Raw genomic sequence first — 21,592 nt, forward strand, 5'->3', positions numbered from 1 at the left:
TTGTAGAGGCTGAAATGAGCCTAACTGGAAAAAATTGGCAAAAGCATCCCATTGTGACTGGCCCAGATGCTCCGTGCATCCTTGGCATAGACTACCTTAAGAGTGGGTATTTTAAGGACCCAAAAGGTTATAGGTGGGCATTTGGGATAGCAGCTGTGGACACTGAGAGAATTGAACAGCTGTCTGATTTTCCTGGTCTTTCAGATGACCCTTCTGTTGTAGGACTGCTGATGGTTGACGATCAGCAAGTGCCAGTTGCTACCACAACGGTGCATCGTCCACAGTATCGCACCAATCGGGACTCTTGCATTCCTATTCAGAACTTGATTGGTCACCTGGAAAGCCAGGGTGTGATCAGGAAGACTCGCTCACCTTTCAATAGCCCAATTTGGCCAGTGCGTAAGTCTAGCGATGAGTGGAGATTAACTGTAGACTACTGCGGCCTGAAGGGGCAAGGGGGAAAAAGGGTGAAGGGAAACCTCCCACGGTTTTGATTGTCTCCCCACGATCAAACCACGACAAAAACAAAGAATCAGTGTGGTGAGGCTGTAGAGTGGCCCTTGGTTTGTCCTGCAAACAAGCTCTGAATGCAGATTTTTGCAGGTGTAGCGGAGCAGGCAGCAGTGTCTCTGAGCAAAGCTCTAGAGGATGGGGTCCTGTGTGCTGGGGACAGCTTCCCTCGCCATTCTCTGCTCCCTCCTCCTTCAAGTAGGGGCTGCCCCATGCCGCGCACAGCCAGTCCCAGCCGGGCCCGGAGGTGGGTGTCTTCGTGACGACCGCCCGGGCCCATTGTGACACGGGGGTCGACATAGCCAGAGGCCATTGTGACACCACGGGGGTCCCCGCCCTGACCATTGGGGTATTTAAGGAGTGAGAGCCCTGGGGTGCTCACTCCCAGGAGAGCAGCTTCTTAGGAGGCAGCAGCTTCTCACGAGGCAGCATCTCCCCTGGGTGCCCACTGCAGGTCTTTGATAGAGGAGACCCAAGATGCCAACTGACAAGGAGGTGTCCTGCTCCTCCTCCTGCCCGCAGATCAGCCACCGCCTGGGCCAGCAGACCCTCCAGAGCACCTGGGTCACCCCCTCAGTCCAGGACCACCATAAAGGTCCCCAGGAGGGGTCTGGCTGGCCTCGCAGCACCAACACCGAGGCAGCAGCAGAGGCAGAGTGCCCGGCACCTGCCCCACAGGGCCCCACAGCCGACGATGCGGCTCTGTGGGACACAGCCCAGCACATCGTCAGTGAAGCCATGCGCAGGGCTGTGGCTGAGATCGTGGCAGCTGGCCAGGAACCGGAGGAACAGCAGGACCTGGCCCAGCGCTTGGATGTGGAGGGTGAGAACAGCAGAGAGGGGTGCCAAGGTGGAGAAACCATCCACAGCATCTGGATCAACCCCTCGGTCCAGGAGCACCTCCAGGACACCCCTGCAGGTCCCCAGGATGGGTCTGGCTTGCCCAGCTGCACAGACACGGAGGCGGCAGCAGAGGCAGAGCGCCCGGCACCTGCCCAGCACAGCCCCACAGAGGACGATGTGGACCTGGCAGACATTGTGCAGTACATCATCAGTGAGGCCGTGCGCAGGGCTGAGGCTGAGATCCAGGGACCTGGCCAGCAACCGGTGAAACAGCAGGACCTGGCCCAATGCACAGATGTTCCAGTGGCAGCACCAGCACCTGCAGGACATGAAGCCATTGAGGCTCATTTGGCAGGAGAGGATGAGGGACAGGCCAGCACAGCCCCTCTCGTCCCAGCTGCAAAGGAGGAAGAAGAGAACACGGTTTCTCCAATGTCTGCAGAGCATGGAGGAGAGACCAGCGCAGACATCGCCTGCCCAGCGCAGGGCCCAGCTCCACGGCGACGGCCTTCCTGGTTCAGGAGGGCGCTCCGGGCTCTGCGCAGGGCTTTCCACTGCAGCTGCACCGCGGGACAGCAAGAGGAGTAGAGCCGGGACCGGGGCGTTCACCTGCCCTGAGGACGTGGTGCTGCCAGCTTCTGCTCGGCCTTGGATTGTTTTCAAAATCAATAAAGCCAATAAAAAAAAAATGACTTGTTTTCCCCCTGTGCTTCTCTGTTCCTGCTCCACCTCGGGACAAAGAACGCTGCAGGAAATCTCTGTCCTCGGGGTGTCATGCACCCAGAAGTGCTTCTGAGAGAGGAGGGGATACAGTTGCTTGGTGTTGGCATATATAGACCACTAGAGATCCCCCAGTCCTGTGAGCAGCAGTGAGTTCCTTCCCAAACATGTGGAGCATTCTGACTGCAGAAGGGCTTCTGGCAGAGCTCGGGCTGGCACGGCATACCCTGTACCTCCCACTCCAGAGTACATCTTTTATCCCTGCAGTTAACACTGCAGGGTCCCAGCAGGGTGGGAGCTTTCCAGAGCATTGTGGCTCCTGCTGGTAGACCCAACCCTGCACCGGCCCAGCCCCACAACCCACCATGTAGGCCGTGCTTGGGGCAGGGTGTGCTCAGGGGTTGGGGAAACAGCCCCCAGCAAAGTCCCCCGCAGCAGCCCTCAGTGCCCTGTTCCCCTCCATGCTCACTGGGAATAGAGGAGATGGCCGCACTACCACTTCAGCGTCTGGAAGATCTGGAACCTGGCGTTTCTGCTGCAAAACATCATCCACCCTGACAGACAGAGGGAGCTGGGGAGAAAGGTTGGCGGCGTCCCCCCATTCAGAGGTTGTCGCAGGACCGATGTACCTGTGGAGTGGTGATATCCTACTCTCCCTTGTAGAGGATTGATAAGGATCATGGCTGAAAACATTGTGACTACTTCAGCCAGAAGAAGACACATTCAGAGCAGGAGGCACTGTGATCTGCACTGAGGGCTGCTGCGGGGGACTTTGCTGGGGGCTGTTTCCCCAACCCCTGAGCACACCCTGCCCCAAGCACAGCCTACATGGTGGGTTGTGTGGCTGGGCCGGTGCAGGGCTGGGTCTACCAGCAGGAGCCACAATGCTCTGGAAAGCTCCCACCCTGCTGGGACCCTGCAGTGTTAACTGCAGGGATAAAAGATGTACTCTGGAGTGGGAGGTACAGGGTATGCCGTGCCAGCCCGAGCTCTGCCAGAAGCCCTTCTGCAGTCAGAATGCTCCACATGTTTGGGAAGGAACTCACTGCTGCTCACAGGACTGGGGAATCTCTAGTGGTCTATGTTCCAGCTGCAGTGGAAAGTACTGCGCAGAGCCTGGAGCGCCCTTCTGAACCGGGAAGGCCGTCGCCGTGGAGCTGGGCCCTGCGCTGGCCAGGTGATGTCTGCTGCTTAAAGATGGTGTTATCCTTATATCTTGAAAGGGAAAGAGAGGAAGAAAGTGGTAGAGAAGGAAGAAAACTAAGGTATAAGGGAGAGAGAGATATAAAAAGAGTGACAAAGAAATGAGGGTATAGAAAAAAGGAGAGAAGCAAAGAGCAGAGAGAAAAGAAGAAAGAAAAGTGTGAGGGATCCAGCCTCTTATGGCCCCACGGTGTGGATGACAGGACTTGTACAATGATGTACGGCCTCGGTGTTCCACGGCGAGGATGCTGGGGTCAGGAGCGCAGCATCCTCCGATGTCTGGTTCAGTCTGACGGTCCTCAGGGTGCTGGTATTCTCTTGGTGAGGCCGAGCTTGTATTCCCTTCAGTGAGACTGGTAGGCCCTGGTGAAACTGGTGTTCCCTTGATGAGACTGGTATTCCCTCCCCCCATGCTGTTTTAGGGTGAGCTTTTTATAGCTTCCAGAGTAGAGGAAAGTCTGGGAGGGGGGTGCAGAAGTGGTGACTGCGAAAGAGGGACAAGTCTGGACAAGTCCTGGGCCATGCTGAGGGTCTCCCTTTGTGTCATGCAGAAATCCAGGGGGAAATGGTGATTGCAAAACATCAACAAGCTTCAACAAGCTCTGGGCCATGATAAAGGGTCTCACCTTTTTCCCCTTGTTTGCCAAGCTGGGCATATCAGGAGATGGGGCTCTGTGCCCTCCAGCACATCCTCCATTTCCTGACGATCAGCCAGCCTGCTCTGTGGGCTCGTTAGCTCGTCGTTGATGTGCAGATCACAGTGCCTCCTGCTCTGAATGTGTCTTCTTCTGGCTGAAGTAGTCACAATGTTTTCAGCCATGATCCTTATCAATCCTCTACAAGGGAGAGTAAGATATCACCACTCCACAGGTGCATCGGTCCTGCGACAACCTCTGAATGGGGGGACGCCGCCAACCTATACCATACGTGAGATTGTTTTATAACCCAGTTCATTTACATGCGAGATAGGAGAAGGCGATTTGTCTCCTCCTCTGCTTGCTCTTCATGCTAATTAGGAAGACTCTTCTGAAAATGGGTCTGGGGTCTTCAAACTAGGGGGAAGTTCATGGTATTGACCAGAAGTGAGTTGCCTTGCCCATCAGGGGTAGCTGTTGGTTTGTGGTTTCTTCTGATAGTTGGTTGTCTGACAGATGGTTCATCTCTATCATCCTAATCAGGCCATGAGACCTTTCACAGCAACACTGTGGCAATTTACCATAATCACAGCGAGGTCTGGTCTTTGCAATACAACCAGCTCCTTTCTCATGCTGGGCTCAGTGCCTGTACTGGGTGAACAACCATCCCTGCCTTGCCTGTAGCCAGGCCCAGACCCCAGCAGACACTGTACCATGATTGCCTGCAAACCCTCATGTGGGATATGGCTGAGAAAGGAACAGGCTGGGAGCTGAGGCTGCCAAAGCCAGAAGGCTGGAGGGGAACAGGGCACTGAGGGCTGCTGTGGGGGACTTTGCTGGGGGCTGTTTCCCCAACCCCTGAGCACACCCTGCCCCAAGCACGGCCTACATGGTGGGTTGTGGGGCTGGGCCGGTGCAGGGTTGGGTCTACCAGCAGGAGCCACAATGCTCTGGAAAGCTCCCACCCTGCTGGGACCCTGCAGTGTTAACTGCAGGGATAAAAGATGTACTCTGGAGTGGGAGGTACAGGGTATGCCGTGCCAGCCCGAGCTCTGCCAGAAGCCCTTCTGCAGTCAGAATGCTCCACATGTTTGGGAAGGAACTCACTGCTGCTCACAGGACTGGGGAATCTCTAGTGGTCTATGTTCCAGCTGCAGTGGAAAGTATTGCGCAGAGCCTGGAGCGCCCTCCTGAACCGGGAAGGCCGTCGCCGTGGAGCTGGGCCCTGCGCTGGCCAGGTGATGTCTGCGCTGGTCTCTCCTCCATGCTCTGCAGACATTGGAGAAACCGTATTCTCTTCTTCCTCCTTTGCAGCTGGGACGGGAGTTGCTGTGCTGTCCTGAACATCCGTGCATTGGGCCAGGTCCTACTGTTCCAGCGGCTGGTGGCCAGGTCCCTGGATCTTAGCCTCAGCCCTGCGCACAGCCTCACTGATGATGTACTCGACAATGCCTGACAGGTCCACATCGTCATCTGTGGGGCTGTGCTGGGCAGGTGCCGGGCGCTCTGCCTCTGCTGCCGCCTCCATGTCTGTGCAGCTGGGCAAGCCAGGCCCCTCCTGGGGACCTGCAGGGGTGTCCTGGAGGTGCTCCTGGACCGAGGGGTTGATGCAGATGCTGTGGACGGTGTCTCCGCCTCGGCACCCCTCTCTGCTGTTCTCATCCTCCACATCCATGTGCTGGGCCAGGTCCTGCTGTTCCTCCGGTTCCTGACCAGCTACCACAATCTCAGCCACAGCCCTGCGCACGGCCTCACTGAGGATGTGCTGGGCTGTGTCCCACAGAGCTGCGTCGTCGGCTGTGGGGCCCTGTGGGGCAGGTGCTGGGCACTCTGCGTCTGCTGCTGCCTCGGTGTTGGTGCTGCGAGGCCAGCCATACCCCTCCTGGGGACCTTTATGGTGGTTCTGCAAGCGCTCCTGGACCGAGGGGGTGACCCAGGTGCTCTGGAGGGTGTGCTGGCCCAGGCTGTGGCTGATCTGCAGGCAGGAGGAGGAGCAGGCATCTTGGCAGGAGCAGGAGGAGGAGGAGGAGCAGTTGGCATCTTGGGTCTCCTCTATCAAAGACCTGCAGTGGGCACCCAGGGGAGATGCTGCCTCGTGAGAAGCTGCTGCCTCCTGAGAAGCTGCTGCTCCTGAGAAGCTGCTCCCCTGGGAGTGAGCACCCCAGGGCTCTCGCTCCTTAAATACCCCAACGGTCAGGGCTGGGACCCCCATGTCAGAATGGCCTCTGGCTATGTCGACCCCATGTCATAATGGCCTCTGGTTATGACGTCACAGAGCCCAGGCGGTCGTCACGGAGACACCCACATCCAGGCTGGGCTGGGACTGGCTATGCATGGTATGGGGCAGCCCCTGCTTGAAGGAGGAGGGAGCAGAGAATGGAGAGGGAAGCTGTCCCCAGCACACAGGACCCCGTCCCCCAGAACTTCACTCAGATGCTGCTACCTGCTCCGCTACACCTGCAAGAATCCGCATTCATAGCTTGTTGGCAGGACAAACCAAGGGCCATTCGACAGCCTCACCACACTGACTCTTTGATTTCAACATGATCGTCATGAGTTTTCTTAAGTAGGTATGAGCCTCCTTTGAAGAAAAAGGCTGAAGCCACATTCACAAAACCACACAGTCCGTTTTCAGCAACAGAATCTACCGTTTCCCGCTTTAGTGACAACCAGGGTTCTCTCAAGGTGCGCTTTTACAGTACTTGTGAGCTGTTCAGTGACTCACTTGCTAAAGGAGGTGGCCTCATCCAACTCCCAGTTTTAGCCTGCCGGCTCTCCAATGCATTGCCTCTGCCACCTTCCTTCTACCGGGCCCAAAGTGCATTCCACTGCCTGGTTAGGGAGATGCACGTGCCACCGGTCCCAAAGCATCACTCTGGGGACCCATCATAGCTGGCCATTACCTCTCAGCTGCTGTACCAGCCAAACCTTTCTAGAACAGCAAACTCTCAGAATCTGCTCCAGCTCTGTAAGAGTCGGTCCAAAACCAGTATCTGCCTGAACATTGCCACCAAGAACAGACTGACAGTGACTTAGAGAGAGGCCTGAGGAGAAGCATTGTGTTGCACAGGTGTCTTCAGCCTGGAAGGCTACTGCTAACAATGGCTGCTGTGTGGAGTTTGCCTGCTGCTTCAGCCAAGCCAGCCCCCATCTTCTAAAAGGGACTGTTAGACGGGTCTCTCTGACCCAGGGACAATCGCTGCCGTCCAGAAGATGGATTCTTGCCTGCAGCCTCAGTCACACCTTGTCCCCTACCTGCTCCCTCAAACAAAGGACAACAAAAAAGAGCATGCCCAGAAGCTCGCCAAGGGTTCTGAGACCACCCGATGGACCAGAGAGATACCCCTGAATGCAGGCCAGGCAGGCGCAGACAAGCGCTGGCAAGAGAGGCTAAGACTTTTCGAGCCTGTGCAGTTAAACCCGGATTGAGAAACAAAGGCGGAGATTGGCCTGAAACAATGGGAGTGAGCGGGGGTGAAGAAGTATAAAGATGTTTCCTGACTGGACGTCATTGAGATCTCCCCACCAGAGGATCCCAAACCACCATGGAGGACCGGCAGGACTCCACGGGACTGGACACCAGAGGGACGCCTTTGGAACTCATCTGCTGGTAAAACAGTCCTCATTCCCATCTTTTCCTTCTTCTTTCCCTGTTTCTTTTTCCTTTCCCGTTTTCTTACTCTCTCGCTATCGCGTGCTGCTTTACGGGCAAAATAAAAAAGTAACACTGTTTGATTGCATTCTAAGCCCTTGGCATTTCAGGTGCCTTAATTTTGTGCTTTGAGAAGAATGTAAATGAACCATCACGAGTCCATCACTGAGTGGACCCTAGGAAGGTCCTTGCAAGCTCTCAATCTCCTTTTGCTCCCCTAGCACACTTCTTCCCCCCTCCATGCAGTTTGGTTTCAGCCTAGGGAGCAGACAAATCCTTGGAAAAAGTAGGCATTCTTTTCATGTCCTATGTCAGCACGGGAAAAGAAGATAATCCCAAAGTCTCAACATCTACACCGCCCTAAGTGGAAGGCCAACGTGTCCCCACCATCCACCAGCATGATGTGCCACTAGTTCATATACGACTCAGTGATTTTGAGAGAGGTAGAAGAAAACATACACCAAAAATTAGAAAAAAAGTCTGAAAGCTTAAGACGAAACAGCACTTCTTTAGAAGGAGATGATTGGAAGCTGCTCTGACCCGCACTGCTAACAACTTGTCCTGGTTTTGTTAAAAACAAGTTTCTCTTTTAGTGAATTTTTCCTGTCAGCAAAAGCCTTCATATTAGCTGCATTTTCCTGGAGAACCAGACACATGTTTTGGTAAACCTAGAAATGGAATGCAAACTTATTGATAAGCATGGATGGACATCTCGCGAGAGGGGCAACTAGAAACCGGTGACTAAGAAACTGACCAACTGTGTATAACATTCCATTCACATGAATACTTCATATAAAAGTGGGAGATCACGAGGATCTCGTCCCTTTTTTTGCCTTTTCCTTGCTGCTTATGGTCGACATTAGGAGAGGACCTTGCTAGTCGTCCCCGCAAACTGAGGCCTAGTGACAGACTGAATACAGCTCTGGTTGGCTGCAGAGTCCAATCCAGGACTTCGGGTGCCGGGTCTGCAGTTGCTGAGATGTTCAAGATTGGTTTTGTATATTTTGTATTATTTTCTCTATTCTTATTAGTAGCATTAGTAAAACATTGTTAATTCTTCCAACTCTCTTCTGTCTGACCTTCTTTTCCTCCCGATCACCTGTCCTTAGTGGGAAAAGGGGAGAGGGAAGGGGCAAAAAAGGGGAAGTTGGGGGGAGAGAGGAGGTTAACAATACATCTGCCAGGGTTTTATTGTCACTCCACAATCTTAACCCTCGACAGATGCTCTATCTGGGGTAGTGTATTTGGGATGCCTTATCAGGGATGCAGTATCTAGCATGATGTATCTGGGATGCTGTATCAGGGATGCTGTAAGCGGGATCCTGTATCTAGGTTGTTGTATCTGGGATGCTATATCTCAGATGCTGTATCTAGGATGCTGTATCTAGGATGCTGTATCTGTGATACTGTATCTAGGATATTGTATCTAGGATGCTATACCTGAGATGCTGTAGCTGGGATACTGTATCAAGGATGCTGTATCTAGGATGCTGTATGTAGGATGATGTATCTAGGATGTTGTATCGGGGATGCTGTAACTAGGATGGTATATCTGGGAGGCTGTATCTAGGGTGGTGGAAGTAGTATGCTCTATCTGGGATGCTGTATCAAGGATGTTGTATCTGGGATGCCATATCTGGGATGCTGTATCTAGATGGCTTTATATGGCATTCTGTATCTTAGATGCTGTATATCCTAGCTATAGCTAGGATGATGTACCTAGTATGCTGTATCTGGCATGCTGTATCTATGATGCTGTATCCTGGATGTTGTATCTAAAATGCTCTATCTGGGATGCTGTATGTGGGATGCTGTGTCTAGGATGATGTATCTAGGATGCTGTAACTAGGATTTTGTATCAAGGATGCTGTATCTGGGATGCTGTATCTTGGATGCTGTATCTGGAATGCTGTATCTAGGATTATGTATCAAGGATGCTGTATATGGGATGCTCTATCTAAGATAATGTACCTAGGATCCTCTATCTGGCATGCTCTATCTGGGATGCAGTATCAAGGATGCTGTATCTGGGATGCTGTATCTAGAATGCTGTATCTGGGATACCGTATCTATGATGCTGTGTATGGGATGCTTTATCTGGGATACTATATTTTAGATACTCTATCTGGGATGCTGTATCTAGGATGCTGTATCTGGGACGCAATATATGGGATACTACATCTAGAATGCTGTATCTGGGATGCTGTATCTTGGATGCTGTAGCTGGGATACTGTATCTGGGACATTGTATCTGGTATGCTGGATCTAGGATGCTGTGTCGAGGATGCTGTATCTAGAATAATGTATCAAGGTTGCTGTATTGGGGATGCTGTATCTATGACAGTATATATGGGAGGCTGCAACTAGGATGCTGTAACTAGGATGCTGTATCTGGGATGCTGTATTTGGGATACTGTATCCAGGGTTCTGTATCTGAGATGCTGTATCTAGGATGATGTATCTGGGATGCTGTATATACGATGCTATATCTAGGATGATTTACCTAGTATGCTGTATCTGGGATGCTGTATCTGGGATTCTGTATCTACGCTGCTGTGTCTGGGATGCGGTATCTCGGATGCTGTATCTGGGATACTGTATCTAGGATGCTCTATCTGGGATGCTGTGTCTGCCATGATATACCTGGGGTAGTGTAGCTAGGGTACTGCATCTGGGATGCTGCATCTAGTATGCTGTGTCTTGGATGATTTATCTAGTATGCTGAATCTGGGATGCTGTATCCGCGATGCTGTATCCGCGATGCTGTGTCTGGGATGCTGTATCTGGGATGCTGCATCTAGGATGCTGTATCTTTGATTCTCTATCTGGGATACTGTACCTGGGATGCTGTATCTAGGTTGCTGTATCTGGGATTACTTATCTAGGATGCTGTATCAGGGATGCTGTATCTAGAATGGTGTATCGGGGATGCTGTATCTAGGATGCGGTATCTGGAATGCTGTATCTAGCATGATGTACATAGCATACTCTGTCTGGGATGCTGTATCTGTGATTCTGTGTCTAGGATGATGTATCTAGGATGCTGTATCTGGGATGCTGTATCGGGGATGGTGTATCGGTGATGCTGTATTCTAGGATGCTATATCTAGGATACTGTATCTGGGATGGTGTATCTGTGATGCTGTATCTAGGATGCTGTATCTAGGATACTGTATCTGGGATGCCATACTTGAGATGCAGTATCTAGCATGATGTCTCTGGGATGCTGTGTCTGTTATTCTGTATCTGGGATGCTGTATCTAATATGCTGTATCTGGGATACTGTATCTAGGATGCTGCATCTTGGATGCTGAATCTAGGATGCTGTATCTGGCATAAAGTATATGAGATGCTGTATGTGGGATACTGTATCTTGGATACTGTATCTGGGATGCTGTATCTTGGATGCTGTATCTGGGATGCTGTATCTAGGATGCTGTATCAGGGATGCTGTATTGGGGATGATGTGTCTTCCATGAAGTCTCTGGGATGCTGTGTCTGGTATGCTCTATCTGGGATACTGTATCTAGGATGCTGTATTTGGGGTGCTGTATCTGGGATACTGTTTCTATGATGCTGTACCTAGTATGCTCTATCTTGGATACTATATCTGGGATGCTTTAACTAAGGTACTGTATCTGGGATGCTGTGTCTGGCATACTGTATCTGGATACTGTACCTGGGATGCTGTAACTAGGATACTGTATGTAGTATGCTATATGTTGGATACTGTATCTAGAATGATGTATCTAGGATGCTATATCTGACAGTCTGTATCTAGAATGGTGTAACTAGTATGCTGTATCTGGGATGCTGTATCAAGGATGTTGTATCTGGTATGCCATATGTGGGATGCTGTATCTCAGATACTGTATCTAGGATTCTTTATCTTGGATGCTGTATCTAAAATGTTGTATCTGGGGTGCTGTATCTAAAATGCTGTAAGTGGGATGCTGTATCTGGGATGCTGTGTCTAGAATACTGTATCTAGGATGCTGTATCTAGGATGCTGTATCTGGGATGCTTTATCTTGGATGCTATATCTGGGATGCTGTGACTGGGATGCTGTATCTGGGATTCTGTATCTGGTATACTGTATTTGGGATACTGTATCTACGATACTGTATCTGGGATGCTATATCTGGGATGCTGTATCTGGTATGCTGTAGCTAGGATGATGTATCTAGGATGCTGTATCGGGGATACTATATCTAGAATGGTATGTCTGGGGGGCTGTATCTATAATGCTGTAACTAGGATGCTGTATCTGGGATGCTGTATCCATGATGCTGTACCTGGGATGCTGTATTAGGGAAGCTGTATCTGGTATGCTGTATCTGGGATGCTGTTTCTGAGATACGGTATCGTAGATACTCTATCTGGGATGCTGTATCTAGGATGCTGTATCTGGGATAATGTATCTATGTTGCTGTAACTGGGATGCTGTATCTTGGACACTGTATCTTAGATACTCTATCTGGGCGTCTGTATCTAGGATATTGTAACTGGGATGCTGTATCTGTGATACTGCATCCAAAATGCTGTATCTAGGATGCTGTATCTGGGATACTGTATCTGGGATATTGTATCTGGTACGCTGTATCTAGGATGCTGTATCTTGGATGCTCTCTCTGGTATACTGTATCTTGGATACTGTATCTGGGATGCTGCATCTAGGATGCTGTATCTGGGTTACTGTGTGTGGGATACTCTATCTGGGATACTGTATCTCGTATACTGTATCTAGGATGCTATATCTTGGAGGCTGTATCTAGAATGATGTACCTAGGATGCTGGATCTGGGATGCTGTATTTGGGATGCTCGAGCTGGGATACTGTATCTAGGATGCTGTATCTGGGATGCTGTATCTGGGATGCTCGAGCTGGGATACTGTATCTAGGATGCTGTATCTCGGATGCTGTATCTGGGATGTTGTATCTGGGATACTGTATCTCCGATATTGTATCTGGGATGCTGTATCTAGGATGCTGTATCTGTGATGCTTTATCTAGGATGATGTATCTAAGATGCCCTATCAGTGATGTTGTATCTAGGATGCTGTATTTGTGATGCTGTATCTAGGATGCTGTATTTGTGATGCTGTGTCTAGGATGCTGTATCTAATATGATGTATCTGGGATGCCGTATTTGGGATGCTGTATCTAGCATGATGTCTCCGGGATAATGTGTCTGGTCTGCTGTATCTAGGATGCTGTATCTAGAATGCTGTATCTAGGATGCTGTATCTGGGATGCTCAAGCTGGGATACTGTATCTAGGATGCTGTATCTCGGATGCTGTATCTGGGATGCTGTATCTCAGATGGTGTAACTAGTATGCTGAATCTGGGATGCTGTATCCGAGATGTGGTATCTAGGATGATGTATCTAGGATGCTGTATCGGGGATGCTGTATCTAGGATGCTGTATCTGGCATACTGTGTCTAGAATGCTGTATCCATGATGCTGTATCCATGATGCTTTATCATTGATGCTGTATCAGGGAAGCTGTATCTGGGATGCAGTATCTGGGGTGCTGTTTCTGGGATACAGTATCGTAGATACTCTATCTGGGATGCTGTATCTAGGATGCTGTATCTGGGATAATGTATCTATGATGCTGTACCTGGGATGCTGTATCTTGGATACTGTATCTTAGATACTATATCTGGGAGTCTGTATCTAGGATACTACAACTGGGATGCTGTATCTGGGATACTGCATCTGAAATGCTGTATCTAGGATGCTGTATCTGGGATGCTGTGTCTGGGATACTGTATCTGGGATATTGTATCTGGTACGCTGTATCTAGGATGCTGTATATTGGATGCTGTATCTGGTATACTGTATCTTGGATACTGTATCTGGGATGCTGCATCTAGGATGCTGTATCTGGGTTACTGTGTGTGGGATACTCTATCTGGGATACTGTATCTAGTATACTGTATCTAGGATGCTATATCTTGGAGGCTGTATCTAGAATGATGTACCTAGGATGCTGGATCTGGGATGCTGTATCTGGGATGCTCTATCTGGGATGCTATTCGGGATGCTGTATCTGGGATGCTCGAGCTGGGATACTGTATCTAGGATGCTGTATCTGGGATACTGTATCTTGGATATTGTATCTGGGATGCTGTATCTAGCATGCTGTATCTGGGATGCTCCATCTGGTATACTGTACCTGGGATGCTGTATCTAGGATGCTGTATCTGGGATGCTGTATCTAGGATGATTTATCTAAGATGCTCTATCAGTGATACTGTATCTAGGATGGTGTATTTGTGATGCTGTGTCTAGGATGCTGTATCTAATACGCTGTATCTGGCATGCTGTATCTGGGATGCTGTATCTGGGATGCCGTATTTGGGATGCTGTATCTAGCATGATGTCTCCGGGATAATGTGTCTGGTCTGCTGTATCTGGGATGTTGTATCTGGAATGCTCAAGCTGGGATACTGTATCTAGGATGCTGTATCTCGGATGCTGTATCTAGGATGGTGTATCTGGGATGCTGTATCTAGGATGCTGTATCTTGGATGCTGTATCTGGGATGCCGTTTCTGGGATCCTGTATCTAGAATGCTGTATCTCGGTCTGTATCTAGGATGTTGTATCTCAAACACTGTATCTGGGGTGCTGTTTATTTCTATCCTCTCCAGTCTCTCTGTCTAAACCAGTTCTTGTCCGGGTGTCCGTTGTGGATGCTGGACCTCATCAGATCCAGCTTACACACACAGCTGAGGAAAGTGTTTTGCTGTTTATTGAACTGTGCAGTGTTTGCCCAGTAGAGCAGGTGGAACTGGTGCACAGGAGCTGCAGCATCTCCTGCAGAGCTCAGTGGAGAAGTCTGGTGTAGGAAAAGTGATGCAATCTCCAGTGGCCAATGAGAGAACCGACAGACAGGGGGTGGGGGTGAGGGGCCAGGTTGTCCATACAGTGTCCAGCCTCAAGGGACTGTTCTCTTGCCTGTCCAGATGTCTTCAGGAGACCCTCGGGATCAATGTCCAGTGTAGAATGCTGCTATCACTTCTTTCATACACTGAAAAATGACAGAAAACACCCTTGAAAGAAAAATCCCTCCTTTATGAAATCTTCTTTGAAATCTTCATCAGCAAGTGTCCCATTGAAACCTCTCCAGTTAGTTCTACAAGTCTGAAGATTTGAAGAATATTAGGGAAAGAAACATCGCTCGTTAGGGTTTTCTGTGTTTTAACGAGCCCCGTGGCATATTTAGTGCTGAGTCCATGAACCTCAGATACCAAGGACCGACTGAAGAATCTGCTCAAGAAGTCCAAGCCAGAAGCAAACTCCTAAGTACCTTGAAGCATTAATGGCCCCACTGAGGGCTGTTACCTGCAAAGCCTCCCCAGGGACTCGTTAGAGCAGATAATTGGAGGCAGTGATTGCATCAGGCAAAGGCAAAGTGCAGCAGCTCTGATGCTGAGAAAGCCCTTGGTTTGTCTGATGAAGGACAATGGCCAAGCCTTGAGCCCTTGCACCTGGGAAGGGAGATCCTGTCCCTCACGTGTGGCTCAGGGCTCTTCCTGAGGATGTGGGGAGTGCGATGCCCAGTGCAGGACAATGGTGTGACACTCCCTGGGGGTGCAAGGAGGCAATGGGGTGCCATGGCCATGACAACCGTGTGTCTCCTCTTAGACCTCGCTGGCAGGGACATCAGCCATAGCCAACGGGACAAAGACCTTGGCTCTTGCAGGGACATTCAGACTCACCCTTGGCCATCTCCACCATGGTCCATCCTGCATTGTCCCAGGCCTGTGGCTGTTTCCCCACAGGCTGCAGACACCCCATGCGCTTCCCCACCTTGTTCTCAGCCCAGTGTGTCCCTGCCTGTGCTGCTGTCTCTCCATCCTCACCAGCTTTTCCTGGAAACACAAAGCCATGGCTGATCCAGAGTCCCTCTGAATGACCACAGCACTGCGCTCAGAATGACATTTCTTTATCCTGAGCTCCACTCTGGACCTCCAGTTTCTGATGGTTTTCCTTTCTCATGCTGTTTCCCACTACAAAAAAAAAAAAAAAAAAAAAGTGCCATCATCTTGGAAAGTGATTTTCAAGAGTTCTTGAGCCACTACTATCCTTCCCTGTCAATGTTCTACTCCAGCCAGCAACTAAGACCACAATATCTGCTCACGTAGTCCCCCAACCTATTAATTGCAATATGGAAGATAACCGAAGGGAATGGAGAAACCCGTGGGTTCAGAAATAGCATTTTAATAAGACAATAAAAATAGTATAATATACTACTATTTATATAATTAAATGAAATGAAATTTTAAAATTAAAATGAAATATAAAAAATCAAACTAAATTAAATTAAGAAAATATACTCACTGCAATCCGTCATGTAACTCCAGTCACATGGAACAGCCAGTCCTGGAGAAAGGAGCACCTTGGTCCCAAACAACCAATCCCAGCAAGACAGAGCAAAACGGCCCAAGGGCCTACTGCAAAATGGCAGAACAGCAAAAAAACTTACTCAAAACTCCCAGCAGAACGGAACTTCTAAACTAAACTCACCAAAGTACCTGGCAAATCTGAACTAACGGAAGTAACCAGCCAGAAATGTCAGCTCCAGTTTTATACTGAGCATGACTCTAATTGTAGGTGTGGGAATATAAGGGAAGATTGGCAAGAAGATTTGTAAATACACTTAAGTGACTGTACCCAGAGTTTAGAAAACACAAAGCACACTAATTTAAGTTTAGCCTTGTGTGCTTCACAAGTTGAACCTCTGACTTTATAGAACATAGACTTGTGAAATCTTAAAGGCACCTCCTCAAACATCCTTGAAATTCCTCTTCTACTCAGTGGCAGGAAGATGTGCCAGGGGAGGGTCAGGTTGGACATGAGGAAAAGGTTCTTCCCCCAGAGGTGCTGGACACTGAACAGGCTCCACAGGGAGGTGTCACGGCCCCAACCTGACAGTGTTCAAGAAGAGACTGGACAACGTCCTCAGACACACGGGGTGACCTGTGGGGTGTCCTGTGCAGGGACAGGAGCTGGATTTGATGATCCTTGTGGGTCCTTCCAACTCAGGACATTCTAAGATTCTATGAAACACTAGGTCAAAAGTCCATGTTTTCATTGTACAGATGAGATGTAAACACATGGCTCAGGGCTCTTCCTGGGACCGTGGGATGTGGGTGTGCAAGACCAAGAGAAGGACCACACTGGTACAACTTCCAGCTTCCCCATGGGGCTGCAAGGAGGCACCGAGGCCCCAGTGCCGTGAGGACAACATGTCTTCTCTTAGACCTTTTTGCAGAGACAACTGCCCTGGCCAAGGAGACAGAGACCTGGGTTCTGTGGGTCCCTTCCAGCCTTGCCAGCGCCCTTTGCCATCTCCATCCCAGGCTGTTCTACACGGTCTTGCCCCTGCCCCTCTTTCCCTGCAGGCTGCAGACACCCATCTCGCTTCCCCACCTGCTCTCACCCCAGCATTTCTGCACCTTCACTGATGTGTCTGCACCCTCACTGGCTGCTCTTTGGAACACAAACCATGGGCTGATCCAGCTCCCTCTGGGTCACCTCTCCCACCACAGCACTGCCCTTCCAGTGACATTTCTTATCCTGATATCCCTCCACTTCCCAAGCTCCACTTGGTGGTTTTGTTTTTTTTTTTCTCTGCTGCTTTTTTCCACTATTTGAGAAAGCTTCACCACCTCAGAAACTGCCAATCAAGCAGAGATCCCAACCTGTTATTCTTGTAGTCATCTTGCACTTGACCAGAGAGAAGTAGTCTCACCATGATCTCGTAAATCCCATGAGTGCTGCTGGCCTTTCAGCTTCTCTGATACACATGACCATGTACCTGCTGCTGTCCCATCATGTTCTCAGGTGGGATGGATGTGACAACCTGTCTCCAAGGCCTCTTCCTGGGTAGGATCTGTCATACTTAGGCTGAGGTTCTTTCCCAGCCATGTCCCTGCTGCTGGGCTGTCACCTCCAGTAACAGAACTGGCCTCATTGTCCCCTTCACAGCCACAGGATTCTGACTGGATTATGAGTGTCTGACACACCACTGACCTCATAATACCGTAACTATCCATCACCTTTTTTATGGCCCAGGACCCGATCACATAAAAGTATACTTGTTTTATCAAATTTATCAAATATATTCCCGGTATGGTGGCAGGTTGACCAGCTGTTAATTCTCCTTCATGCTTTTCATGCAGATGGGTTCGATATCTGCCTTTTTCAAAGACCTCGGAAACCCTCTTACCACTTTGTCTTACTTTTGAGAGCACTATCCAGAATCACAGGTAAGGGTGACAGAGCAGACAGGAGCACTTGCAATGAGCCTGTCCCAGCAGCTGAGATGAATCTCACTGGGCCACTGAGGTTTGTTCCTGGAGTCACACACAGAAATGCCAGGCTTCTATCAGGCATCCATATCTGAGTTGTTCTCAGGACTCCTTGTGCACCCAGGGATGCTCAGAGACAGAGCCTGTCCCTTTTACACACAGAGGCAGAAGTCACAGTGTCCCTCTGGCCTCTTGTTGCCACTCACGAAGGATGGAAGACACGTCAGCCCTGTGGTGTGTCAACCTGCTCTGCACTCATCTGAGATGTCCTACATCATGAGGAATGGACAGGGGGAGCTCAATTAAGGAAGCACAACCCAGTGCTGCATTCAGGCAGTTTCCCATGGGGTGTTACTTCCAAAAGGAAGTGACCTCAGGACCTTGTGTGTGCCACAGGTTTTCATGGAACCCCAAGGAACAGTTGATGGTGTTTCTGCTCACTCGTGTTCATGTCACCTTACATCCATGATATGCGTGCTCACATCTCACCTGTACTGTCACGGAGGCACCCCACAGGTCAATTTAAGAGACAACAAGGTCCAAAACCAACTTTTATTGAACCGGTGAAAAACAGGGTTTTAGCACTCCAAAAGTGACTTAAATACAGGTTCGGATATCAGTTGAGGAAAATTATTGAGAGGGGCAGCCACTAATACAACAGGAGGTCCACAGAGTGCATGCACGTGGCTTCACCAAAACAATGCCGGAGCCGTCCCTGAGTCCCGGAGGAATACACACTTGCCTGAACACGGTGCGGGATTATTTTTAAAGAGATACACGTACTCGTAGTGAGTACGGAAAGTGTGCACTCACGATTCCGCGAGAGTAAATTTATAATACGCTCGCAGTCCTGCGAGAGTTATTTTACACATGCAAATGTGCACGGAATCCTACACGTGCTTATGTGGAAGCACAGGAGGAAAATACACTCGCGATTGTGCGAGGGGCTCTCGGCGGCCACTTGCGATTGTGCGAGGAAATAAAGTACTTGTGCAAATGTGCACGGAAAGAAAATACACCCATGATTCTGCGAGGATTAATTTTACACGCGCTTATATGGAGCACGGAAAGTTATACGTGCATATGTGCACGAAAAGTATAAATATACTCGCAATCCTGCGAGAAGTTTTACTTACACCCGTGGCGGCGAGGCAAGCGGAGTCTCTATCCCAGGGAGGGGGGCTCTCCTGGCGGCAGTGGCTAAGCTCGTACTCCGAGAGACCCCCAGAAAAAATGGGGCCTCGATCTCGATGAGAGTCCCGTTTTTATCTGATCAGATCTGACTGTAGGCACTCTAGAAGCTTCTCTGCACCCCCCACACTGGCTGTGGGTGACCCTGAAGCCTCCAAACATCCCCCACACTGGGCACGGCTCAGTGTGCCTTGGCACTCCCTTCTTCTAATGTCCCAGGAGCCAGGGTGCTCTGGGCCAAACAAAAGAAGCTGTTAGCCTCAAGTAGCAGAGAAGGGAGATGTGCCATACTGAAGGAGGGAGGGGGGTTGCATTCTGCCACATGTACAAAGCAACACAGACTGCTGAACTATTCATTGAGTGTCCATCCATGGATGGAAGAACAGATTCTCTGGGTGAAAGGCCAGTACTGAAAATGGTGGTTGTGAGGGGCCAGTCCATGATGATTGACCTGGGGCTCCTTCTATGGGGTGTCCAGTGCACAGTGGCACAGCCCAGCCCCTGCTCTGCTGGTCCTGCAGGTCTCTGGCAGGAGGCCTAGCTGTGAAAGGACACTGCTGTGTGCCAGCCTTGCACACACACTGTTCAGCTGCACAATGGTGTTTAATCTGTGGGTGACTTTTGTAGGAATATGCTTGAGAGAAACTTTGCAAGAAGATCTAAACCTTCAGGTCCTGCCCTGAGGAGATGACCTTTCTATCTGAAAAGGCTGTTGTGAGGCCAGCTCTGTCACAGCAGTGCCCATTGCCTGTCCCTGTCTGCACTCACAGCACTGACACACAGCAGGGCAGTGACCAAGCTGCCAGAGCACTCAGGCCTTACACCAACACAAGGGATGAGAAGGAGAGTGTGGGAGTGGAACCAGAACAGCTCTGGAAGAACAAGTGCTGCTGCTCCCTGGCAGTGCTGCCATGATGGACTCTTTTCTTCTCCTTCCGTCGCAGAAACTGTCCCTGCAGCTCCAAAAGGCCTTGCAGGAAGGATATAGTGAAGGATAGAGTGATATAGTGTCACTACAGAACCCTTTATTTTGTTTAAATACACACAGATCATGGCTCCTCATTTACACAACCAGTGGTTATAAAATAAAAGCAGACAGTGATTTAGAAAGGGGATGACAGCATTATCGCATCAAAACCAATGTCAATAACAACAGAAAATAGAGATGAGAGGCTGGACATGTAACTAATTACATTAAAACTGCTAAGTAGAAGCAGATGGGCAATTTATTGCTTCAGAAAACACTAAGATATGAGTTGCCAGAGGGCATCCTTGAGCTCCTGGTTCCTCATGCTGTAGATGAGGGGGTTCACTGCTGGAGGCACCACTGAGTACAGAACAGACACCACCAGGTCCAGGGAAGGAGAGGATATAGAGGGGGGCTTCAGGTAGGCAAACATGCCTGTGCTGACAAACAGGGAGACCACAGCCAGGTGAGGGAGGCAGGTGGAAAAGGCTTTGTGCCGTCCCTGCTCAGAGGGGATCCTCAGCACGGCCCTGAAGATCTGAATATAGGATAAAAGAATGAAAATAAAACACCCAAATAATACAAACAGACTAACCACAATAAGGCCAAGTTCCCTGAGGTAGGAGTGTGAGCAGGAGAGCTTGAGGATCTGGGGGATTTCACAGAAGAACTGGCCCAGGGCATTGCCCTTGCACAGGGGCAGTGAAAATGTATTGGCTGTGTGCAGCAGAGCATTGAGAAACCCAGTGGCCCAGGCAGCTGCTGCCATGTGGACACAAGCTCTGCTGCCCAGGAGGGTCCCGTAGTGCAGAGGTTTGCAGATGGCAATGTAGCGGTCGTACGACATGATGGTGAGAAGAGAATACTCTGAACCAAGCAAGAAACAAAAAAAGAAGACCTGTGCAGCACATCCTGCATAGGAAATGACCCTGGAATCCCAGAGAGAGTTGGCCATCGATTTGGGGACAGTAGTGGAGATGGAGCCCAGGTCCAGGAGGGCGAGGTTGAGCAGGAAGAAGTACATGGGGGTGTGGAGGTGCTGGTCCCAGGCTATGGTGGTGATGATGAGGCCGTTGCCCAGGAGGGCAGCCAGGTAGGTGCCCAGGAAGAGCCAGAAGTGCAAGAGCTGCAGTTCTCGTGTGTCTGTGAATGGCAGGAGGAGGAACTGGGTGATCGAGCTGCTGTTGGACATTTGCTTTTCCTGAGCATGGGGCGCTGTCATGAGGAAAAAAAAGACAGTGAGAAGCCAGGGAAGAGTTCTGCGACAAAAATGATACCAAGTCCCATAGACCCTTCCCTGTGTACACACAGACACGCTTTTCTTTTTCTAGGAGAACTTTCTCCAGCACTGTGGCTGCAGCCCTGCTTGGTGCTGGAAAATGTGCAACCAAGAGCAGGGCCTCTGCCCATGGGCTCTCGATAAATCAGCCCAGCTCTGCACAAGTAGGACCACAGGAATGATGGAGACTATCTTGGTTCTGCTGATACAGAAGGGCTGTCAGCACTTGCTTTGCCAGTGATAAGGAACAAGAGATGGTGAAGGTA

At 50.1% G+C, this 21,592-nt stretch overlaps 1 protein-coding gene across 1 annotated transcript; it reads right to left on the reverse strand.

Annotated features, from left to right (window-relative positions):
- Positions 1-20,324: 20,324 nt before the first annotated feature.
- On the reverse strand, positions 20,325-21,221 carry LOC135580063 (olfactory receptor 14J1-like; the record flags this gene model as incomplete). The annotated part of the gene is made up of 1 exon (XM_065071364.1): positions 20,325-21,221. A coding segment is annotated over one exon (897 nt), but the record flags the coding sequence as incomplete, so codon positions are not given.
- Between the last annotated feature and the right edge of the window lie 371 nt (positions 21,222-21,592).

The sequence above is a fragment of the Columba livia genome, chromosome 8, assembly GCF_036013475.1.
Source record: "Columba livia isolate bColLiv1 breed racing homer chromosome 8, bColLiv1.pat.W.v2, whole genome shotgun sequence".
Lineage (NCBI taxonomy): Eukaryota > Metazoa > Chordata > Aves > Columbiformes > Columbidae > Columba > Columba livia.